This window comes from Panicum virgatum, chromosome 2K, assembly GCF_016808335.1.
Source record: "Panicum virgatum strain AP13 chromosome 2K, P.virgatum_v5, whole genome shotgun sequence".
Lineage (NCBI taxonomy): Eukaryota > Viridiplantae > Streptophyta > Magnoliopsida > Poales > Poaceae > Panicum > Panicum virgatum.
Window position 1 is genome coordinate 34,560,866 of NC_053137.1, and position 24,472 is coordinate 34,585,337.

At 45.2% G+C, this 24,472-nt stretch overlaps 3 protein-coding genes across 3 annotated transcripts; 1 reads left to right on the top strand and 2 right to left on the bottom strand.

Annotated features, from left to right (window-relative positions):
- Positions 1 to 217: 217 nt before the first annotated feature.
- Positions 218 to 4,528, bottom strand: LOC120674240 (dTDP-3,4-didehydro-2,6-dideoxy-alpha-D-glucose 3-reductase-like). The gene is made up of 12 exons (XM_039955388.1): positions 4,237 to 4,528; positions 3,887 to 4,027; positions 3,495 to 3,543; positions 3,266 to 3,283; positions 3,052 to 3,167; positions 2,848 to 2,961; positions 2,105 to 2,155; positions 1,675 to 1,763; positions 1,537 to 1,597; positions 1,336 to 1,413; positions 1,005 to 1,112; positions 218 to 622 (listed from the first exon to the last, which is right to left on the bottom strand). The coding sequence occupies exons 1-12, from the start codon at positions 4,378 to 4,380 to the stop codon at positions 494 to 496; spliced, it is 1,098 nt and encodes a 365-aa protein (XP_039811322.1). The 5' UTR covers positions 4,381 to 4,528; the 3' UTR covers positions 218 to 493.
- A 2,748-nt stretch (positions 4,529 to 7,276) lies between these two features.
- On the bottom strand, positions 7,277 to 18,451 carry LOC120695240 (DNA topoisomerase 6 subunit B-like). Its single transcript, XM_039978533.1, has 16 exons — positions 18,434 to 18,451; positions 18,192 to 18,326; positions 18,051 to 18,102; positions 17,878 to 17,942; positions 17,181 to 17,287; positions 16,939 to 17,041; positions 16,782 to 16,867; positions 16,502 to 16,698; positions 16,018 to 16,133; positions 15,781 to 15,916; positions 15,667 to 15,749; positions 8,570 to 8,661; positions 8,347 to 8,485; positions 8,184 to 8,278; positions 7,686 to 7,860; positions 7,277 to 7,423 (listed from the first exon to the last, which is right to left on the bottom strand). Exons 1-16 carry the CDS (start codon positions 18,449 to 18,451, stop codon positions 7,277 to 7,279), a joined length of 1,746 nt encoding a protein of 581 aa, XP_039834467.1.
- Positions 18,452 to 22,414: 3,963 nt separating this feature from the next.
- Positions 22,415 to 24,373, top strand: LOC120674249 (30S ribosomal protein 2, chloroplastic-like). Its single transcript, XM_039955399.1, has 4 exons — positions 22,415 to 22,809; positions 23,090 to 23,191; positions 23,303 to 23,599; positions 24,040 to 24,373. The coding sequence occupies exons 1-4, from the start codon at positions 22,519 to 22,521 to the stop codon at positions 24,076 to 24,078; spliced, it is 729 nt and encodes a 242-aa protein (XP_039811333.1). The 5' UTR covers positions 22,415 to 22,518; the 3' UTR covers positions 24,079 to 24,373.
- The last annotated feature ends 99 nt before the right edge of the window (positions 24,374 to 24,472 follow it).

Here is a 24,472-nt window from a genome sequence, read left to right on the forward strand (position 1 = left end):
GTAACTTTTTCTAGAACTGTGCTGCAAAGCTGCAAAAATTGAGATTTGAAAGCTAGGGTGAGATTTGTGTTTAGTCCCTGACAGATGGCCCCGGCCAGTGCCGATATGCTACCAAGAAAAGGGCCATTGATGGATTGGCCCCACAGGTCTCGGGCAATTCAGTCCAGTAGCAATCCTTAATTTCTCGTGAATAGAGCTTAATATGAAAATCACAATCTAGGCATGAATATAAAAGATTTATTTCAGCGTGATTTCCACAAAGTGAAAACTAAGATATCTGCTTTTCAGCACCACAGCCAAACAAGTAAACAAGGAACAGAAGAGTACATGACTGAGTGAAAGAATGCTGATTCTAGGTCTACCATTTTAGCATTCTGTACCATAAATGGTATGAAGTTGGAAGATGGAGCAGTGTTCATTTTACTATCATGAATTCATGCTGTTCCAGTGGACAATCACGCTAGAAGAAAGTATTTTGTGTGATAATTCACATCTATGGAAATCTCTTCACTTGAACTGGGGCTCCTTGCTTCGCACTAGATTCTAGCATGGCTTCTAGCACGGCAACATCACGGGCACCCTCGACATAAGAACTGCGGGGTTCAGCATTATGGTCTCCATCCTGTGTCACCATTTTGTTTAGAACAAATATAAGAATTTGGAATGAAGCGAAAGTATGCAGTAAGAGTAAATCTTCTTGTGTTTACTACCAATTCTTGTTAATAGAAACTAACCAGAAGTTTTGAGCTACTTTTCATATACTAACAAATGTTTGTTAGCAACTGGATTCTCCTACAGTTCAAACTAGATGTTGCAATATACAGCTCAATCTTGATGTTACAATATCATATTATATAAATGGACAACAGCCAACAGGGCACGACAACTTAGATCATATATTGGGATTTTTTTCAAAAGGGAAATGCCAAGTTATTTCAATAAATGCTTCTTGGTGCAATGAGATAATAAAAATTAATTTGAAACTGATTAGCTAATAACAGTACTTTGCTAGCTGCCAACATGTCCTGGATAAACATCTTCAGTTCTTCATTCACTCCACAGAACGGGTAAAATGTCTTCTGGCACTGCCCGTTTTCACCAGAGAATAACACCTACAAATGCATGAGGTGGTTCATAAGTAAAATGTCACAAGCACCTTTATTGGAACAAAAGTACTTGTAACAATCAATGTCATTAATAATGCTATCATACAGCACTATCATAATTTGGTTGCAAATAAAAACAAAGAGGAAAACATGTGTGACAGTACTGTGAAATAGCATAAACAGTGCACTAGTGAGCCATCAACTCAACTGATATTAAATGGCCTGTTACCTGGTAACCATGTTTCCCACTATCAACTCCACGTTCTACTTGAATTGTTCCTTTCGTTCCATCGACCCGCCATAGTATCTGTGTAGTTATTAACAAACTGAGAAACACTGACAACAAACTAATAGTGTGATATAGGTTTACAAGATTTAATAGTATTTGTGGTGACTCCCATAAAATATTTGAAATGAAATTCAATTCAACCTTTAGTGACCTTGAATTGACTGCAAATACAAAAACACCAGCACATCCATTTTCCAGTTGGCTGCATGAAACCATCAAGCATCCGTAAGTTATAATAAAATTTGGTTCACAAAATCTCTTTCAGTTCCAAAAACTTACAAAAGGGAACATATGTTATCTGGTGGCGGCAAAGCCATATCCACATGACGGGAGACAGATGATACACTTGTGATTTCTGAACCTACAAGCTGTAAGAGAAGAGATCCTCATCTTAATAAAGCAGGCGAGGAAATGAATTGTATTTATTATTTTAAATGGCATATCAATTCAGTAATAAGTAGACACATTGCTAAGTCACTTGAAAAAAGGATATAACTATCAAAGAAGTTCCAAGGTGGAAAATCCAACCTTAACTTAAGGTGACATAAGCAGTTGTGCATTTTCAAGACTGAAGTTTCTATGTGGATGTGGAGTAACAAATTCTAAAAATTGATTACAGTTATTAACTCAGCAACGTTGCTTCTGGTAACATACGTAAAAATCAGATCTGTATTTTATCAAACTTTGCAATACAGCATGCTGTAATTACCATTCGTAGTCCTGCAATGAAGTGGACACCCATGTCCAGAATGAAACCACCCTGCCATGTAAAGTTATCACAATAAGGATAATGGAGGCATCATGATTACTGCTCTGGGTGATAAATCATTTGCAGACAGCAGCAGAAAAATATTTACAGGAGTGGAGTCATTGAAAAAGGCATCCACAACTGTTTGGGTACCTCAAAACTGCAAAACTTGAACGATCCAACAGAACATTATTGTTACAAAACAACAGCTAAACTGGCAGAACTAGAAATTTAGTTAAACGTGACAAAACATATGCTAGCACCTATATATATTTGAGTTGTACTATAGAAGAGAAAGAGAAAACCAGGGCAAACTATCATTCAAAGTTATCAAACAGAGTAGTACAACTTTATTGAATAGAAAGTTAAACTCATACTGAAAAAGAAAGAGCATGCAACTGTTCAAATATTGCATCGCTTGGGGATAAAAATTTAAATGATAAGATGATAGAGTTCAGGAAAAAACTTTTGGTTTGATATTTCATCTAATGTTTAGTAACATTAGCAGATAATTTGTACAACCAATGAACTATACATTGCTCGTCTGAGATACTCTGGTAATTTGAAACTTGTCTATTTTTAACCGCTGCCCACTTCAGCTATTTATGCTTCAGCTTGAAATTTTTAAGGTGGGCAACACTGTGAGAAAACAGAAGATGAAGCACGTTATGGATAAAGAAAATGTACATCATGTGTTTCCTTACCACAAAATTTCGTCTCCAGGAGCTATTGAAATATGGGTTTGAACTGTTCATTGATCCTTCAATGATAACTTGGATGTGCATCATATCACCGATATCTTTGATCAACTTGCTAGACTGTAGATAAGAATAAACAGATTAGATGACAAGCATAAATCATTAAAATAACAATTGTGATTAAAAAAATCTATAATATTGTGACTGTACCTCCACAAAGGCAGGTTCAAATCTGTAGTTTTCTCCAAGAGCCCAAATTGGTTTATATGGAAACTGATTTGGAAATGAATTGTAAATTGAAAGTGCGGTTTCTGCTTCTGTTGTTGCTGAAAATTTTATGGTAACGCTTATCAGATATACCATTATATCCACTACAAATCTAAGATGCTTATGAAAGATAATACAGAAAGAAAAACATACTTACATGCAGAAGCAGGTTTTTCTTCATACCACAGCAAAATATATCATGCAAACAGCGACAAACAAATTAGAACAATTGAAAGCATGGTTCTTTTTCATTTGACAGCAAACTACTAACCAACGATCCAAGAGAAAGAATTTGACTTTTTTTGTTTGGGGGTGAATTTAACTACAGCTACTAGTCTAGTAGCGCAAATCATGTCACTAAGATCCTTCTTTTTCTTGTTATTTACCTTGAATCACATGCTTTCCTGCCTTCAGCATCTTTAGGGAAAGCTCAACCTGCAGAATTGGACAATATGGTAAGACTTAAGAAGGCTCAACAGGGTGTTAGATTGTCATTATTGTTCAGCATAGTATCATTTCCCTGTTCCAGAAACAAAGTGGGTTTAGAAACTAGTTAACATAAAAGAAACAAATACAAAGGATTAATGGCTAAACAGATAAGGCAAAGAGAATTGTGCAAATAATTTAATGGTAGGTAACTGAAAGAAAAGGATCACAGAGAATACAGCCATAGCATGCTTGTAGATGATGAAAAACAGCAATACTTCATTCTTTCTGACAGCTCTACATAATTGCTCTTACTGCTGAAGTGGAAAGAAAGAAATTCTCGAGAACAGACCTGGACTTGCCCAGCAAGAACAACGGCGACGCCCATGATTGAACTGTCTCTCATGATCTCCTTTAGCCCCGCATCACCCCATTTGCACTCGATCTCAGGGGCAAAGTCGCGAGCGAGCTCCGCGGCCGCCTTTGCAGATTCCTGAAGGAATGTGCCAGAATGGTCAGAGGCTACAGTGCCATTTTGCAAGTGGTGCGTCACAGACAGCGCCTAATCAGGGAATGCAGATTGGAGTAGTCACAGCAATTTGCAGCTCTGCACGCCGAGACAGTGATTAAGCCGTGAATTGGTGCGCATTCTATGGTCGTCAGTGCCAAGATCCGCAGAGGGGCGGGGACGGGGGCACACACCTGGGTGCGGCTCCAGATGGCCTTGAGGACGACGAGGTGCGCGATCTCGCGGAGCCTGGGGATGTACTGCGTGCGCGCGAAGATGCCGGCGCCGAGCACCGCGATCCGAGGAAGGCCCGCGCGGCCGTCGCCATCCCCCGCCATGCTCACACTCTCTCCACAGTTCTTGGGTTCCTTTCTGCTCTCGCTCCCCCGCAAAGAGACTGGTTGCCTCAGCTGCTGAAGCGAAAGACTGGATCAGATCTGGCGAGCCTCGCCGAGATTTTCACTCTGGAGAAGACGAACAGTGAAACGGGGAGAATCCGACGGTTCAGATATTCTCGTTGGTCGTAACCCAACGGTTGACATAATATTCTATTGGGTCTGTTTGCTTTCTGTCCAGGTTCCAGCAATGCAAGCTCTGCTGATTGTTTGCTTGGCTGAACCTTACACTGAATTTTATTCCCAATTTGTTGGAGTTGTATTTGGTATATAGTGTGGTATTAGCAATTTTAATTTAGCACCCAAAGTTCACTCTATAGAAAAATCGGATGTTGAAACCCCCACGAAACCGATTATGGTGTAGGCAACCATAAAAAAAAATATGGTGGCACTTGGTTGGTGATATAAAGTTGTGATCTTGCAGGATTTATGGTGACTTGACGCTTAAGTTCCAACTTGTATTTCAATTAGCAATTCTATACCCAATATCCCCAAATAAAACATGGGGTTTTATGAAATTTACTCAATGTATATTCATTAGCTCCTTTATCAAAAGGTCTTGAGCACACAACAGTTCTTACCCCTACTTTGAACTCTAATTGTGATTTTACCTTCGCTTGCGTCGTGCGCGCCCTGAATCGCATGGCCCCTGTCGTGTGATCCCGGATCCGCACCGCCATCTCATTCCCCCAACCGTCACAACCTTAGATCCGCACCCCACCCCCATCTTCCTTCCAACCGGAGCAGCGCCCTTGCCCCGGCATGTACATGTGCTTCTCCACATTTGTTCATGTGATATTAACCTATATTTAATGTAATTTTATATAAGATACTCAGAAAATATAAGAATTGGAGGAAGGGGAAGAGGGAGAAGGTTGGAATGTGATTTGTTGGTGCTTCTCTTTTGCATACTCTCTCCATATTGTAAGAGCAACTCCAAGAGATTAGGTAAAATTTGTAACTAAATGTTTAGGTATAAGACTAGGTAAACCAAAAAAAAAGCTAGTGAAAGGGCTGGAGATCCAACAGCCTAGCAAAAAATTGGTGACTCAATCTCCTCTCCACCCACTTCCTCGACGCCGGCAGGCTACCGAGCAGCTCCGGCGGCGGCGGGGCTTGAGCAAGCACGGGCGGGAGGGCGCACAGACGGGAGAGCCAGCGAGCCGCTCCAGCGCCGCGCCGGGGAGGGAGCTCCCAGCGGCGGCGGGGAGGCAAGAGAGGAGAGAAGACCTGCATAGTTAGCCATGGTCATTCTCGAGCTCCACCTCCGATTCTCCCAAACCAAGCCATCCCACTTCGATTCCTTTCACCTAGAGTAGCCTCACGACCTCCTCTGCTGATTCCCTACCATAGCCCGCCGAATCCCCCACTCCAGGGCCGAGCCCAAGCTCGCCGTCCACCATGGCAGCCATACGAACGAGCTTCGCCCCCTTTTCGATTGCGGGCAGACCACCCCACCAGATCTCGATTCCTTGCACCAGTAGCTTCACCTCGGAGTCCTCTACCTCCTCCAACCACCGGCCAAGCATCCGCGCACCAGGGAGGCCGCGCGCCGAAGCTCCGCCGCAGCCATGGCCGTCGCCCATGGTGTCTAGGTGAGCCTCCGTCCGCACCCTTCCTCGTGACCAACAAACCATCAAAATCGGTTCGCCACACCTTCCTGATGATGGTGCTCGCGTCGGTTTTCCTTGTTCTTCGGCCCGCCTCCAGCCGTCGCAGCGCCGCATCCGCTCCTCCCGCTGCCGTCCGCCGTCGCAGGCCCGGCGCGGGAAGAGGAGGGGGAGGGCGTGGGAAGAGGAGGGCAGGGCGCAAGAGCCGGATGCCGAATGAAGCTCGTTCGGGATAGATGCCGAAGGAGCGCTCGTGTTTGCCGAACGGGATTGCGAAGGGAGCCCGATGCCCAATCCGTTGGAAGCGCGTTTTCGGATGTGGTTTGCTACTTCTACCGATGCCGAGCTCAATACCGAAGCCGTTGGAGATCAAATATTTTAAACTTTGACTATAAATAAATTCTTTTAGGTTGAGTTTAAAAATATAAAAGTGATATCAGTAGATTCACCTTGAAATGTAGTTTCGTAAAAGTATATGTTGACTATATTTTCTAAATCTTTTATAGTAAAAAGTTAGTGGTCAAAGTAGTTTTTGGAGACCGTGTCGATATTCTAAATGACGACTTTCTTTAGGAGTATGTATGATGGGGATGTGATCCGGTGGTATATCACTTTTAAATATGTATGATGGGATGCTATCTATCTATATATATGCATGCAGTTTAAACTTACTTTTATGTGTCATGATTTTGTCTAAATTCTGTTAAATTCTTGTTCATATTCTTATTGAAATGCTGCTGAAATATAATAGCAAACAAGAGTATATTCACAAAGTTCTGAAAAAAATAGGAATATGTTCGCAAAGGTAAAATTGTCTACTTTAACACTGTTATGTGTTGTTCACGAGGTTCATTTCTAAACAGTAAGATTAAAAATACAAAGTGAATGAAAGTGGAGGCAAAATTACAATTGGAGTTCAAAATAGGGGCAAGAATGCAGTAGCCCCTTCAGAATAATGCAGTGCTGGACTTCAAACCCCACCAAACTGGTTTGAATCACATGTAGTAATAATACTAGTTCCTCTATAAATGCAACATACAAGGGTATCCTAGATTGAAACTACATATCAACTTGTAATGTATATGTACAACTATGACTGAGCCAAAACTACTTAATAAGTCATTAACTCAGGTCCAACAGGAATAGAATCGATGTACAGTTTCCATCCTAAGAATGATGGGAACTTGGGATTGATGCGCTGGAGAACAGATGGACGTGTAAGTTCCCTTTCAACGAATAAATCTGAACACAAATACAGGACTTTGAAAGTCGACAGACTTGTAAGATCCTTCAAGTGAGTTCAAAAATATTGCTTCTCGGGGCTCCTTGCTCACTCCACTCTGCATGGCGTAGTCCAGCGCCATTTCATAATCAACCTGGGGGATAATAAATAGAAATAAGAGGATGGTAGTGAAACAAGAGAGGGCCTAAGTTATCAGTATCCATGTCTTTTTAAGTCACTTTGCAATGTGGAAGAGAGTGACTCCGACGTCACGACTGCATTCCACAACATGAACAAATTCATTCAATATATCAGATGTTACTACTCATGGATCTCAACTTGCAACAGAAAGTTCAAAGGTACATGACTACAGACAATTGAACACAAAAGAGAAATATATCATGAATTTTTCTTACCTGTTCAACATGCTGAGTCAAGCAATCTTTGAAGGTCGTCTCTGTCACCTCCTGAGAATTTATCTTCTCAAGGAGTTCCTCATCTTCCTTATCATAACGTGGCCGTTTCGGGGGAGATTCATCTGCAATTTCTACCAGAGTCTCCATAATCGCTCTCGCAACATCAGGAATATATCTGAAATAGTGAAGTTATGAGGAAAAGCATACAATTTGGAAGAATTTTGTGTCAGCGTGGAGAAGCCTGTCATTTTGTTCATATATTACTAAGTTAGCTATTCAATAAGTCCCCAATCTAGCCCTTCTACAGATGTAGGCAAGGATTAGGGAAAGCCAGCTTTAGTCCCAGGAGTTTACACTGAACCTGAATCTCAATAATGATACTATATATCAACCAATAGCAGCATTAAACAAGTATTATGGAATATATGTGGTTAAGTAACAGAATCTTGACCTCCATTTCAATTATACACAACACTCAAACCACTAAGTAGAATTTACCTGTTCAAGTTCCTTTTCCTGTCCTGCCGCTCACGGGCCTGAAGTTTCTTCGCAATCTTAGACTTCAGTTGAAGGCAGCACTGCTTCAGAGCTGACTGAAGGTGCAAGAGAATTATCAATATATGGCCTTGAAGACACAACAATCAGGGAAGTTGAAATGTACCTTAACAGCAGATGATATTTCAGTTATGTCATCCCCTATGTACTCCTTTCCAGTTCCTTTAAAAGGTATCTTTGTACTTACAATGCTCACAAAGACACCAATCTTATCTTGCTGTTGATTAATTTTGTAGCTGCTCCAACTAAAACACAGGAAGGAAAAAGGTATAGAAGAGATCCAGCATCTGATGCAAATGATGTATGTGCTAACTAAACTCAAAACTTACTTGATCCTTTTTGCTGCAGTTCTTGTGATCACATCGGCACCTTGTTCAAAAAGAAGCGGTATTCTGTTTGCAAACCTAAAAATATTTAGACCCTGCACAAAACAGCGATGGGCAACATAAGAATTTTAGTCCTCAGAGCATCATGTAGCGGTTCAGTAAGTTAAAATACAGATGGAAAGGACAATTTCCTGGAATTGGAGCTCAATGTGTGATACTGAGGTCCTGTTTGGCATGGCTCCAACTCTGTATAGAGCAGCACCACTCCAAAACTACAGGTGGAGCTAGCTCTGGGTGGAGTTGGAGATATCTGGATGTGGTGTTTGGCTATGAGGGTGTTCTCAACTCCAAAAAAAACATTATTTTCAGGATGTATTGCCATCATTGTCCTTGGTTTGCGGGACCCACATGCCATACTCTTTTTTTCCTTGTTTTTCTTTTTCTGCCTTATCTTCTCACCATTGATGGATGGCGCACCTTGGGACCATGAGGACAAGAAGAGGACAAGAAAGAAACGAGGGGCAAGAGCACTCAAACTCGGTGATCAATTTAATCTCTATTATGCTCCGAATTACTGTTACAAACGCCAAGATTACAACAGTGAGGAGTGGACATAAAGGAATCACCCTAAAGCTCAGGAGAGGGAGGGAGGGAGGAGCAAATCATCCACAGATCAGGTCGGCCTCCTACATCAGGAGCATGGCGATTAGCAGCGAGCAGAGCATACTGACAAGGAGTGCGCCAGCCTAGAGGAAGAGAGGGGAAGCCACGAAGCAGCCAGGGCCAGCTGGTCGGCGACTTCACGGGGAAGAGCGTTAGTAGCCAAGCCTAGAGGAAGAGAGGGGAAGCCACGAAGCAGTCAGGGCCAGCTGGTCGGCAACTTCACGGGAAGAGCGGGAGTAGCCTGGGCATCGCCTGCAGGTCGCTGCTGGGGCCTGCATTGGTGTGCGGGGATGGGTGGAGGTAGAACCCTTTCTCAGTGATGGCTCAGTCGGTCAGTCCTTAGCGGCCGTGGCCTCCTCAGACCCCGGCAGCGATGTGACGGGGCTCCCTAGCGACAGGAAGTCCAGCATGCTCGGCTGTTAGTGTTAAGCTAGCACTTGTATCTTACTTTATGAACTTTTTACTTTATCAAGTAGGGGTGCCTTGGCTCTCAAGTTGATCATGATATGCCTTGGTTCCCAAGTAGCCTAAGCATCTTGCTTTATGCAAGGAATATGCTAGTAGAGGCCCTGCTCTATATAAGCAGTAGCCATCCTTTGTAACCGTGAGACAATTACCTTTACCATTTCAATCAAGCGGCTATAAGCCAAGCTGCCCTCGTTGGGTTCAGCTGCAATTGAGATGTTTCCTGGGTATCAATTGGCATCTAGAGCCTAGGTTAGACACCCTTCCCCTCAGCCGCCGCCACAACCATGTCCACCTCCAGCAAGCGCGCCGCCGCCGCCGCAGCAGCGAAGGGCAAGGACGTCTCCGGATCTGGCCACGGTGAGGACCAGGCACGGGAGGCCCGTCTTGCCGCCGTAGAAGCAGTGGCCGCGCAGGTAGCACAGGCAGCAGCCCAGGCGGCTGAAGCCGCCGTAGCCACGGTCGCCGCCTTGCGCCAGGAGATCGAGGACGGCAAGCCGGTGGTCGATGGGTCGGAGCGTTTCCACACTCCGGAGCGCCGTCGACACCTCTCTCTATCCCCAGATCGGCGCCACAGACGACGTGGTCGGTCGCCGGTGGTGCAGGTCTACCGCGACATCGGCGGCGGGTGGCCCATGCTCACCCGCGCCAACTACCACGAGTGGAGCCTTCTCATGAAGGTGAAGCTTCAGGCGCGCGGGCTCCGGAAGGCCGTCGCCTACGGCGACGTCATCTACGAGGATGATCGCCAGGCCTTGGAGGCTTTGTGCGCTGCGGTGCCAGCAGATCTCGGCGCCACCCTCGCCAACAAGCCGACGGCCAAGCTCGCCTGGGAGGCGATCGCCACCTGGTGTCTCGGTGGTGAGCGCGTCCGTCGCGCCACACAGCAGCGGCTCCGCGGCGAGTGGGAAAGCCTCGCCTTTCAGCCCGGTGAGCAAATTGAGGACTTTGCTCTTCGCCTGACAAACTTGATGGAGCGGATGGCCCTCCACGGCGACACCGACCTCGACGAAGAGCGCGCCGTGGAGAAATTTCTCCGGTGTGTGCCCAAGAAGTACAAGCAGCTTGTTCTCTCCATCGAGACGCTACTCAACTTCGGGCAACTCACCATCGAGGACGTGACCGGCCGGCCCAAGGCGGCCCAGGACCGCGAGCGTGCGCCGGAGTCGGAGGCCGCCGCCGGCAAGCTCCTCTACAACGTCGAGCAGTGGCGGACCTTCGAGAAGAAGAAGGAGGGAGCCGGACCATCCAAGGATCGCCGTCGACGTCCCCGCGGAGGCAAGAAGAACAAGCCCAGGGGCGGTGACCGCGACGGAGACCGTGGCGGCGCGGATCGCGGCGGAGGGGACAAGGCAGGCGCCGCCGGCGGTGAACGCAGGGCGAACCGTGACGACACCTGCCTCAACTGCAACGCTGCCGGCCACTGGGCACGCGATTGCCCCCATCCCCGGCGTGATCGTGATCGAGATCGTGGCGGCGCGGCGAACGTGGCGGAAGCAGAGGATGACCATGCTCTGTTCCTCGTGCATGGGTTCCTAGTGATGGACGCGGAGGCGTACAGCGGCAAGGTTCCTACTTTGTCCTTCTACGCCAAGAACGGCGACCTCGACCTCCACGAGCCGAAAGCCAGCGCCTTCCTCGACATCGGCTCCGGCGTCAGCTGGTACCTGGACAGCGGCGCCACCCACCATATGACTGGACGCCGCGAGCTCTTCACCGACCTGGACACGACGGCCCGAGGCACGGTGAGATTCGGGGACGAGTCAAAGGTGGAGATCCACGGCGTCGGCTCCATCATCTTTGAGGCGAAGAACGGCGAGCACCGGGTGCTTCATGGTGTGTACTACATCCCCGCTCTTCGCAACTCGATCATGAGCCTCGGCCAGCTAGATGAGGGAGGATCCAAGGTGATGATTGATCACGGAGTCCTGAGGATCTGGGATCAGCACAAGCAACTGCTCGTCAAGGTTCGCCGCTGCGCCAACAGGCTCTACATCCTCCACATAAAGATGGCCTCGCCGCTTTGCCTCGCCGTGCGCAAGGATGATGAAGCTTGGCGCTGGCACGAGTGGTACGGCCACCTCCACTTCGACGCTCTTCGTCAGCTGTCCAAGGACGACATGGCGCGTGGGCTGCCGATGATCAGCCACGTTAGCCAATTCTGCGACACGTGCGTCATCACCAAGCACCGCTGAGCCCCGTTCCCGTGTGAAGCCCAGTACCGCGCGCAGGATCTGCTACAGCTCGTCCACGGTGACCTCTGCGGGCCGATCGCGCCGGCAACTCCCGGCGGCAGGCGCTACTTCCTGTTGCTGGTCGACGATGCCACGCGGTACATGTGGGTGGCTCTGCTGACAACCAAGGATGCTGCAGCGATGCAATCAAGCATCTTCAGGCCGCAGCGGAGAAGAAAAGCGAGAAGAAGCTGCGGACGTTGCGCACGGACAACGGACGCGAGTTCACCGTCGCCGAGTTCATTGCGTACTGCGCCGAGGAGGGGATCCAGTGCCACTACAGCGCCCCATACACGCCACAACAGAATGGAGTCATGGAGCGGCGCAATCAGACGATGGTCGCGATGGCGCGGGCTCTGTTGAAGCAGCGCGGGTTGCCGGCACGCTTTTGGGGCGAGGCCGTGGTGACCGCGGTTCACCTGCTGAACAGAGCACCTACCAAGGCGCTGAAGGGCGTGATGCCATATGAAGTGTGGCACGGGAAGGCGCCGGAAGTCGGGTACATGCGCACATTTGGATGTGTGGCCTTCACCAAGGATCTGTCGCAGTTTAAGAAGCTCGACGATCGCAGTATCCCCGGCATCCTCATCGGCTACGCCGACGGCGCCAAGGCGTACCGCATCTTCGACCCGGCGACACAGCGTGTGCGCGTCTCACGCGACGTCGTCTTCGACGAGTCGCGGGTGGGACTGGATCAAGGAAGGAGGCGGACAGGCTCCGGCGGAAGAGGAGTTCGCCGTCGAGCACGCCTGGGAGGAAGGAATAGAGGGAGCGCGGACACCAACGCCCGTTTCCCCTGTTTCAAGCCCCTCCCCTGTTCCATCTGCGCTGCACTCGCCATCTCCAGCTCCGGGGGAGCAGGGGAGCCCTGGAATAGAGGATTCGACTCCTCTGTTTCAAGAAGAGTCCATGCCGGTAGCACCAACTCCAACCCCTGCACCAGAGATCGAGCACGCCACGTCTCTGGAGGATGACGAGGACAGGCTCGATGCATCCTACGATGATGAGCCCCTCCGCTACTGCATGATGGAGAACATCCTCGGCGACGACTCTCCTCCAGGTCAGGCGCCGCGACTCTTCGCCCAGCTCCACCTCTCTCATGCTGGCGAGCCGACCGGATACGCGAAAGCCAAGGGCGATCCAGCGTGGGAGGCCGCCATGAAGCAGGAGCTTCAAGCTGTGGAGAAGAACAAGACGTGGGAGCTGGTGCAGCTGCCCACCGGCCATCGCCCAATCTCCCTCAAGTGGGTGTACAAGCTCAAGAAGGACGAGAAGGGGATGGTGACCAGGCACAAGGCCCGGCTGGTGGCGCGCGGTTTCGTGCAGCAGGAAGGCATTGCCTTCGAAGATGCCTTCGTGCCGGTGGCGAGGATGGAATCCGTGCAGGTTCTCCTTGCACTGGTGGCGCAGGAAGGGTGGAAGGTGCACCACATGGACGTGAAGTCTGCCTTCCTCAACGGCGACCTCAAGGAGGAGGTGTACGTGCGACTACCACCAGGCTTCGCCGTCGCCGGAGAAGAAGGGAAAGTGTACCGGCTGCGCAAGGCTCTTTACGGGCTGAGGCAAGCACCACGCGCCTGGAACACGAAGCTGGACACCACACTGAAGAAGATGGGGTTCATGCAGAGCATGCATGAAGCGGCGGTGTACAGGCGGGGCAGTGGGCGCACTGTCCTGCTCGTCGGCGTCTACGTCGACGACCTCATCATCACCGGCGCCGATCAGGGGGAGGTGGAGAACTTCAAGGCCACCATGAAGGAGCACTTCGACATGAGCGACCTCGGCCTCCTCTGCTTCTACCTCGGCGTCGAGGTGTGCCAAGATGCCGAGGGCATCGTTCTTCGCCAAGCCCGCTATGCCGAGCGCATCCTCGAGTTGGGAGGAATGGCGGGGTGCAATCCAGCCGCCACACCAATGGAGGAGAAGCTGCGGCTCAGCCGGGAGAGCAAGGCGGAGGAAGTGGGTCCCACGCACTACCGGCGGCTTGTCGGTAGCCTGCGGTACCTCGTCCACACTCGGCCGGACCTCGCGTTTGCGGTCGGGTACCTGAGCCGGTTCATGCAACGGCCAATGGTGGAGCATCTGCAGGCAGTCAAGCGTATGCTGCACTACGTGGCCGGGACCCTAGACTTCGGTCTGCACTACAAGAGGGCTCCGGGCACAGCATGCTTCGTCAGTTACTGCGACAGTGATCTCGCCGGCGACGTGGATTCAAGCAAGAGCACCAGCGGGACTCTGTTCTTCCTGGGAGATTGCTTAGTCAGCTGGCAGTCCGTGAAGCAAAGGGTGGTGGCATTGTCCAGCTGCGAGGCTGAGTACATTGCAACCACCACCGCAGCAACTCAAGCGCTGTGGCTGTCTAGGCTGCTCGGAGAGCTCCTGGACAGGAAGATGGAAGCAGTGGAGCTTAAGGTGGACAGCAAGTCTGCTCTAGCTCTGGCCAAGAACCATGTCTTCCATGATAGGAGCAAGCACATCAGGACTAAGTTCCATTTCATCAGGGACTGTCTGGAGGAAGGGAGCATCAAGGCCAACTACATCGCCACCGCTGACCAGCTCGCCGACATCCTTACCAAGTCACTGGGCAAGACCAAGTTCTAGGATATGAGGAGGAAGATTGGCTTGAAGCAGGTCACCTAGTGCTAGGCTTAAGGGGGAGATTGTTAGTGTTAAGCTAGCACTTGTATCTTACTTTATGAACTTTTTACTTTATCAAGTAGGGGTGCCTTGGCTCTCAAGTTGATCATGAGATGCCTTGGTTCCCAAGTAGCCTAAGCATCTTGCTTTCTACAAGGAATATGCTAGTAGAGGCCCTGCTCTATATAAGCAGCAGCCATCCTTTGTAACCGTGAGACAATTACCTTTACCATTTCAATCAAGCGGCTATAAGCCAAACTGCCCTCGTTGGGTTCAGCTGCAATTGAGATGTTTCCTGGGTATCATCGGCGACAGAACCTTCAGTCTGCACGGAGAGGGGAGGGAGGCACGCCGAGGATAGGTTTTTTTTTCGGGGGGGAGGGGGGGTTGAGAAAACAAAACGAATCATTTTTATGTGTAATGGGTGACATTGGTGGGTAATTAATCCAAAATTCCATGTCCAGGTCCATATTTGAGGGTATTGGAGCTGCAAAAGAGGTTCTCCAAAACTTCAAGCCCATTTGCACTATAGCTCCAGAGTTGGGGGAGCTCCATGGAGTTTTGGAGCTGGGGTGTTTGGCTAAAAAATTGGTTGGAGTTGGTGGAGTTCAACTCTAGAGCCGTGTCAAACAGACCTTGACACAAACAATCAAGTTTACTCCTTAAAAGTTTCTCCATCAAATCAATGAAGTGGAACAACTCAGTGCCTCTAAAAAGTGCAGGCGGCTATTAATATTTAATCTGGTCTGCTCAGATCTCAATTATCAAAATTGCTATGTCTCATTCTTACGATTTTTAGGGTGGTGAATTTTGTAAATTCCTTCAAAAAAGAACCCTATCTTTAGCTAGCAAACCATTGTGGGCGTTCAGTATAATATCAGACAGAAAGTACCCACTCCAGGAAATTTAACACAAAACTTTAGCATCGGATAAGACAGCAAATCAATCATCGTGGAATTTCACATTTACTATAACTACTATCACACAATGAAAACTGCTGGAAACACAGGTAAAAAGGAACATGTTTGTAGAACTTTTTTAACACAATAAATAAAAGCATAAATGTTGCCATACAAAGTAAACAATCAGTTGTTTCCTTACTTGTTTAACATCTTTTCCACCAATGCTTATCCCAGCTTCAACAATAAATGGATGACCTTCAAAAACCTGAGGGCTGAACAAAGGGCAGCACTAGGTTATTAGGATGTTCAAAACATGCAGATTTGAAATGCCTTCTGGAGTTCACTTTGGTTAAAATAATATACTTGCTTGCATGTGTTGCCACCATATCAGGGTATAGCTCTTTTATGATACCTAGACGTAAATTATATTCACCTGCAGGACTAAGACACTATAGAATTGATTGATTTCGATACCGTGATGACCAGTTGCACATATGAAAGCAGCAAACCAATAGTCAACAAATGAATGAAGGTCGAAGGGGATGCATACGTTGCCACTAGGATCATCAAACTTAGCTTGCCGAAATAATTGATGTATTCGAACTAACTGCTGTGATGTAAGGCTCTTAACTGTCATTTTTGGACTAAAATCAGGTCCCATCTCCCCTGCCAAGTAAAAAAAATGTTATGGTAAAACCTAGATCCAAGCAATACAAAAGTACTATGTAATAACAGTACACCAACATTTTAAGCCCAACAAACAGTTCCTAATAGGACTAGGTAAATGATCTTAGTGGACAGTAGGATACATTGAAACAGAAACATTAGAAACATAACTGGAACTCAGAACCATAGACAAGCAAGACAAAGATAGATCAGCCAAAGGAAGCCTCATGATCTCCAAAATATACTAGTCCCTATTCTAGAAAATTGGACTATAGTAGCTCAAGATTGTTAAAAACACGTTGCAACTACTGACTTCAGTTATTTTTCACAATGACCAAACCGGGCACACTTAATATCAAACGACTCACCAATTAAACGTTCAGCGTGCGATTTGCTTATATTCACAAATTCATGTTGCAGAAACTGCAAGAGATTTTGTTTTGTAGTCTCTGCGATTAAGCGCTTTATCAGTAATAAATCAACAGCAGATGGATGATGCTTTGTTTGAAGTGGAACAAGAGGCATAACATCTGTCCGGCGTGCAAACTTTATTGTTAAATTTTTGCTGCAAGAAACAATCATTCATGAAAAAAAATTAAAGAGCAATGAATTTTGCATGACATAAATAGCTACAGATGAAACACTTACTCTGCTGCATCAGATAGAAATCTAAAAAGGAACTGAGCATATGGTGTGATGACCGCCATCTGACGCATATAATGGAGGATCTTTGACTGCAAGAGAGCACTTAATTAGCTTTACAGTATAATTCCATGTTTCGAATGTTTCAAAAAATGCTACTCACACGATGCGTTGTCCAATTTTCCTCAATTATAACTTGAATTTCTGCCCCATGCCAGTGAGTTTTGTTCTCTCTTTTCTCATGTAAATGAACATGAGGGACATTTCTGAGAAATGGAATACACCAGGATGAGGCATGATAACATTAAACTGCAGAAGTTATTAAATTGACACAGATAGAAATAGATAGCAAAATCAAGTCAGTTTGTGTGTTGAACAGACAGTGAACCAACAAATTGTACATACTTATGAATATCTATGTCGAGGCGACAGAATGAAACATAATTCTGGCCTTTCATTGATGACTTAATTTCAATAGGAAGTCCCGTGCTCATCTTTGACCATATAAGTGCCTGTTTTAATCCACCATTATAAGACAAACGGAACATAAGAGCCAGTAAAAGATGAATTCATGAGAATATGAATGCAGATCACATATTTGTTGTCCAGAGTTGTTTTACAGAGGCAAAACAAGATAAGCATCCCTTAGACATGTGATATAATAAGCATCAGAATACGAATGCTCTCAAAATTGAAACAAGAGAACACAGTAACACTAGATCACTTTTTTAAACGTATAACACAAATTGAAAGAAAGGGATGATTATGTCAACTGAAACCAAATTGCTTTTGTGACTCTGACTCAACATGCTGTGATCCAACTTTTACATGGCTATATACAAAATGAAATAAAAGTATCATGAAGAACACCAGAAGATAGGCTAATCTTGGTTGCACTTGCACTATCCAATCCTAACCACAAAACAGTCATTCCTGACCAAAAGAAAGAAAATAATTATAACATGTCATGATAATGCAGAAATCAACTAACCATGTGCATTAATTCTTATCTAGTAGAAAGACAAGATGACAAAAAATAATAGTTCTCAGCAACATACAACTTAGAAAGCTTTTTTCTAAATAGTTCATGCAGAATGTTTACCATTTTAGCACCGAGTCCAAATTTCCCACGTGTTTGCCTCAAACCATATTTTGTGCCCGACAAAACTGCACAAACATAAATACCTCCAGTGATATCGAACATCATGGTAATATCTCCTCTCCAACTAAAAGAATACTGAAATAGTATGGACGAAAGATACCATTAAGACTTACCTCTACCAAGCATATTTGGGATATCATCGTGTGGCATACCTCGACCATTATCCTGCATCCATAAGAAAAAATAATCAAGATCAAAAGTAAGTACATACATTTTCATCACATAATCCACATTGTCACAACTTGCGACAATACCTTGCAAGTCACTTTGAAAAATGCAGCCTCGCCCCGGCCTTTTCCTCGAACAGCTGGAGCCTCCTTAACTTTCTTCCCAAGTGCAGCGTTTTTAGCTTGAGTTTCTTGGAAACGTGCTTCCTTAGCTAGCCGTTTCTAAGTATTGCGAAATCATAAAACTCATCAGAACTAAAATTATGGATAGTACAAGTTTGTGAAGTCCATCACACTTCTCAGCTCACACACAATGTTGAAACTAATACAATTAGTGGAGCTAACATTACATCACGAGCCTTTTCAGACTCAAAATCATCATAAAGCGCCTCATCAACACGCTCTCGATCAACAAGCCCTATCATTGTGTTGAACTTGCTCTTCGTGATCTCTTCTCTAACAAGGACATGGAAAAACAAAGTCATGGTGTGCTGTCCCATATTGCAAAACAGAAAACACAGAAAGAATACCTTTTAGGGATCGCTTACATTGTAATCTCAATGTCAGGGAGCTCTGAGATGGACTCGGCTGAATCAAGGGCATTCTCGACTAGCTCCCGCATCGTGGTGTACAAGGATTTGCCAGGCTGGAGCCAGCATCATTGTGTGATTTGTTAGTATCTCTGTGAAATTGGCTATACGCCTATACTAATATCTTCCACTCAAAAATTGTATTACAATGGGTGATAGTGGACTGAGAGCAAAGGTTGATAGTTTTTTTTTTTGGCCACTGCCTAGAATTGTGATCTAAGTTCAGTTACTAGGAGCCCGTTTGGCAGGGATCTGCTGGCTCCATCTCCAGCCACTGCAGCAAGGTGGGCCAGAGCCAGAGGAGACATTTTTCGGGCTTCTCTGGCTTCTCCTTCGTCCTAGTTCATTTTTCATCTCGATTTCCATTCCATCTCCTGACTACAGTAACCAATGGTGCTCTACAGTTCGCGTGTCAGGACAAGCCGGAGCCGGCCGAAGCCTGGCCAAATGGACTCTTGATGACATCTTGCTTGAACAAGGAGGGGAATTAAGAAATGGCATGTATTGTTCTTTAGGCACAACTGTTGCGCTTCAATTTCTGGTTGCAATTTCCAACTGTTAAGTGCCGGTGGCCTAGCAGTCAGATTGCAAGGCATGTGTTGTACTGAACTGTGAGTTCTAAAAAGAATAGAGAAATGTCATGACCGGTCTACCTAAACTTTATAACGCATGGAATATAACAACTACACCCCAATTCACATTGTCGAACCCAGCAATGTTCTTGTTCTCGGCGAAGAACTCAGCCGGCGATTCTGCAGGAGAAACCCCAGAAAAGATCCAAAATGTATCAGATAAACCCCGAAATTGTTGGTTAGAAGGGATCCGGCAGGGAGCGCTCACTCTGCTTGAGGAGGCTGCTCTCCTTGGCCGATACGGACGCCTTGGGGCCGGCCAGCTTCCCCTTCCCCGCTGCCTTGCCCTTGGCGGCCGCGGGAGGCCTCTTCTTGGTCTCGGCGGCGCCGCCGCCGCCGGCCTCGGCGCCGGAGCTGTCCATGGCAAGGTGGTGGGGTCGAATTGGGCAGGGAGCTAGGGTTTGGGGGGTTTGGGCACAAAATTTGGAGAGCGCGAGGAGGCGAGGTCTCAAAGTCTGAGCCAGGCAAACTGGGTTTGGGCCTTGGGGACTCTTGCTCGCATACTATCTGTCGTACAAGACGCACATCAGAAAATGGACGGTCGAGATAAATCACCGTTGAAAAAAGATGAAATTTTAGTAAGGATTTAGTAATCTGGACTAACTACCAAATGTCCAATTTATGCCTTAAGTAAGTATTAGTAAAATTTTAATTTCAGTTTTTGGGTATGTTAAAACTTAATACATACCCTTCTAGGATATTTTCATTATGGTTGAAAGTGGGAATTTAGAGTTAGTATTTGGAGCTCTTGATTTGTTAAGTGGCAAGGGAGGGGAAAAAGGAAAAATCTAAGACGCGAACAGTCGCGCCCGCGTGTGACTGCGCGACCACGGTGGTCTGCTATGGCCTGCGAGGGGATGATGGGCCGTTGTACGGGGTCCATCTCTTTCTCTCACTAAAAAATATTTTATCTCACTCATACTAGCTCCGTTTTGAAAACCGATTGCACCATAGTGTTCTACTCGACGAGCCGAACAAAACTAGATCCCACTTACATATGTTTCGACGACGTTTTGTAACTGTGTCAAATTGTTATATACTATAACATAAATTGCATAGTGTTGCATACATAGATTGTCACAGTTCTAATATACAAGTTGTCATAAAAAACAGCATTTCATTTACATGAGTTTGTCATAAAAGCAGAGTGTCCACCAACAACTCATGCGGCAACTTAGGTGTAGGACATCTTTCTGTATTTGTGGCAAATTATGTGTTATATGTGCAGCAACTTATGTTTATGACACACTTCTGTGTTTGTGGCAACTTATCTGTTATATGTGTGGCAACTTATGTGTAAAACACCTTCTGTTCTCTGGCAACTTCTATATTATAAGTGTGGCAACTTCGTATAAGATTTTTTTTGGCAACTCATGTGCATGACACTTTTTCTGGTCTTTGTGACAACTCCTGTGCATAACAAATTATGATTTCATGGTAAATTTCTTTTTTCTTGATAGCTTGAAAAAAATGTTATTTTTTTGTTGCAACTCTTACTTTACAAGTGTAGCAACTTATGTGTAGACACCTTGACAATTTATGTGATAGCATATAACAACTTGGCACGAGTAAAAAATATCATCAAAATATATACAAGTGGGATCTAGTTTTGTTCTTCTCGCCGCACAGAACTCAATGGTACAAACAGTTTCAAAAACAGAGATCGTATGGTGGAGATAAATTATTTTTTCCTAAAAAAATACATGGGCCTCACTTTTTTTGGACAACACACCACCATCTGGTCTCCCGACAGCGACCGATCGCGCGCTCCCACCCAGCGCGACCTGTCGCGCGTTATCTTTGTCCGGGGAAAAAAGATGGAGGCATTTGTGTTCTTGCCCCTACTTTACAGTGCAATTGTGATTATACCCTCGTTCCCTTTAATTTTGTGAATTTTCCTTTACTATTCACAATTCAACACAATTTTTTCTTAAGTTAAGGAAAATGAGGGTATAATCAATACTGCACTATAGAGTAAAATAGGGGCAAGAATACCAATTTATAAAAAATATATGAGTAGAAAAAAATACTAATAGAGCTATAAAAGCAAAAGGGTATTGTTGGAGAGAATTGTTTTTCTTTTCCTTCTAAAAATAATTATTTGTATCTAGGATCACTTTGCATTAGCATAGTTTGAAAATAGAAAAATCCATATGCCCTCAAGAAACAAGTTGGAAATATCTTTCAACCAATTTTCTAACATGATGTACTAAATATGCTGCAAATGTGCTTAACTATAAACTCTATGAGATAAATTCATGATAACATATTCAATAGCATATACCCTCAATTGCTCAAAGAAAATGCACATTGTGAATTTAATTTTGGACGACAACTTCCTCAAATGATATGAACCCTAATTCAACATACTTATATTGTGGACATGTTTTTTAGTGATAAAAAATATATTCTTCCATAGAAATGGCCAAATTCTAGTAAAATGAAGTAGTTAAGTAGTCAACTAGATTTAATTTTTAGGTTTTTATAGAGTTCCTACATTTTCTTTCCATGGCAACCTTTTTATGTTGCAAATTATGAAAATTGGATACCGTCAGAAATAACAATTTTGTACGAAGAGTTAAACAATCCTGAAAAATAGATTTGGGTAATATCTTCAAGATGATATCTTGAAATTAACTTGCGCTAAAACAGAGCACGATGTTTTATACTTCCTCCTTTCTTATATGGTTGTGTACACAACCTAAAGTTGTCACAAACTGGTGTACTTCCTCCTTTATACTCTTGTCTCCTTCGTTCTCACCTTAAATCACATTCTGGGAGATTTGGTGATTTGATAAATAAATCTTCTTCTTCTTCTTAGTATAAAAATAGTAACATTAGTGCAAAAATATACTTTATTGTAGCAATATAAGATCAATGAAACCTTAAGAGGAGAGTTGTCGCCGCACGCGGGAAAATAGAAGGTTCAGCTATATATAAGTTATATTTTTCTAAAATCGTATAAATAATAAAAATATTTTCAGTTAAACTTATAGTTACCAAATTTACTAGAATATAATAATTTTTTAAAGTTAGAGCATTTATTCATGTTAGAAAGAAGAAGAATCACCCAAGGCAGAGGAGCCGAGACCGGAGAGGTTTTTATCTCCAAAACACCAAACCCACTCACGACAACGGATAACGCTCTTCTCCCTCACCTCGCTCCTCTCCTCTCCCCTTCCCTCCCCGCCAATGGCGACCGCCATTTCCTCCCTGATTACCCCTCCGGCCCTCCACCTCCGCTGCCGGAGTACTTCTTCGGCCTCCGTCTCTGTATCCGCCCGCCTCTCCTTACGTGCCGTGGCGGCGCCGCAGGCCCGGGGCCGTGGGTTGGCGCTGCGGGTAGCCGCCTCCTCGGCGTTGCTCGAGGCGCCGGCGGAGGTGGCGGCGCGGAAGCTCTACGTCGGGAACATCCCCCGGACCGTCACCAACGACGAGCTCCGCGACATGTTTGCTGCGCACGGCACCGTCGAGCGGGCAGAGGTAACGCAAGCGTTCCTTCTGCAGTGGTTCTTTCTTTTCTTAGTTTTTTCTTGGTTCTTGTCTTTCCCACCCGGTTTTTTCCCCATGAATAAATTCAGCCTAGTCTAGTTCTTGCTCCAATATTACTCTGATTCTTGAAGGGTAGGGTAGTCATTGTGTGTTTCGGTGGTCTTTACTGGTGGTCTGGTGCTATACCGAATTGTTTCATCAATAGACAAGGCTATATGGCCCTATAATTTGAATTGCCGAATTAATTGAAGCGCCCAATCGTTTCGTGAAGGTTATGTACGACAAGTACACAAATCGGAGCCGGCGCTTTGGATTTGTCACCATGAGCACTGCTGAAGAGGCCAATGCTGCAATTGAGGCTCTTAACGGGACTGTAAGCATCCGATGTTTCAGTCCTTCATTTGAAATTGTGCTCCAAGGCAATTTATAAACTTTGAGGGTAATGCAGCCATGGTATGACTCATATTTTTGCTTCTTCTACTAGGAGGTTGGTGGTAGAAAAATTAAAGTGAATGTCACAGAGAGTTTCTTGCCAAACATTGATCGATCAGCACCAGAACCAGAGCCTGTATTTGTAGATAGTCAGTACAAGGTTTATGTTGGTAACCTTGCGAAGACTGTGACAACAGAAGTTCTTAAAAACTTCTTCTCTGAAAAGGGCCAGATCCTCAGCGCCACGGTTTCCCACATTCCTGGGACTTCAAAATCCAAGGGATACGGCTTCGTCACCTTCTCTTCCGAGGAAGAAGTTGAAGCTGCTGTTGCTACTTTCAATAATGCGGTAAGCTTCTCTTGCATATTTTGTACATTTCTGCTTTTTTTTGCTAGTCATACCTTATAAAACAGTCACCATTTGCCAAACAAAAGCAAAATGCTGTGTTGCAATCGGTATCTTATCATTCCGCTGATACATAGATGGAATTCACTTTCTGAGTATTATGTGTACAGATAAGTTAGAACTACATGATCCTATATACATCAGCTGATCCCATCTTGTTCAAAAATATCATGCTGAAACAACCTTCGTTTGTTGGCATTGAATTACTGATATACTGGTTCATTCTTTTACCTCGGTATTTCAGAACATGTGTTAAGAGCTTGGTATTTGCTAGTCAAAAAGATTTTTTATGCCTTAAAAAAGTGGCATGGCTTTTGATGTCATACTTTAGACAAGAGCATGTGACTGATGTCTTACTGTTCTACAATTAAATGTGGTTTCAGGAATTGGAAGGACAACCCATTCGTGTGAATAGAGCTTAGATTAGCAGGAATTTGCAGGAGCACCGAAGGCAGGGGGAATATCTCGGCGAATACATGTAGAATGAGGGATACTTGGAGGTTAGATTTTGATAACAGTGATCAAGACCTTCAATGTAATTTCGATCTGTCAAACAATTTTCGTACCATAACAGTGTATGTGAAGGATTTTGTTTGTCAAAGTCATTGTTCATATGATTACAGTTTTTCTTATAGTCACTTCCACATGATTACCGAAAGGGAGAATGGTTTTGTTTTCATCATATACCATTTTTGTATACTTGAATCAAATTCTACACCATCTGCATTCCAGGGTTAGTGTTTTGTTTGTTCAATCGCTGACTTTATGCTTTTAAAATTTGCCTGATGATACGTTTTCAATTGCCTTCCTTTTTTA

Excerpts from the sequence above, each read along its gene's own strand:
- LOC120695240 (XM_039978533.1), bottom strand. Across the intron at positions 15,917-16,017 it reads TTGATGATCCTAGTGGCAAC|TGTCTTAGTCCTGCAGGTGA; the intron begins GTATGCATCCCC and ends TCAATTCTATAG. Across the intron at positions 8,486-8,569 it reads ACTGCAGCAAAAAGGATCAA|TTGGAGCAGCTACAAAATTA; the intron begins GTAAGTTTTGAG and ends CCTGTGTTTTAG.
- LOC120674249 (XM_039955399.1), top strand. The coding sequence starts at position 22,519 with ATGGCGACCGCCATTTCCTCCCTGATTACCCCTCCGGCCCTCCACCTC. Across the intron at positions 22,810-23,089 it reads GCACCGTCGAGCGGGCAGAG|GTTATGTACGACAAGTACAC; the intron begins GTAACGCAAGCG and ends CGTTTCGTGAAG. Across the intron at positions 23,600-24,039 it reads TTGCTACTTTCAATAATGCG|GAATTGGAAGGACAACCCAT; the intron begins GTAAGCTTCTCT and ends ATGTGGTTTCAG.
- LOC120674240 (XM_039955388.1), bottom strand. The coding sequence starts at position 4,380 with ATGGCGGGGGATGGCGACGGCCGCGCGGGCCTTCCTCGGATCGCGGTG. Across the intron at positions 4,028-4,236 it reads CCATCTGGAGCCGCACCCAG|GAATCTGCAAAGGCGGCCGC; the intron begins GTGTGTGCCCCC and ends ACATTCCTTCAG. Across the intron at positions 1,598-1,674 it reads GATAACATATGTTCCCTTTT|CCAACTGGAAAATGGATGTG; the intron begins GTAAGTTTTTGG and ends GGTTTCATGCAG.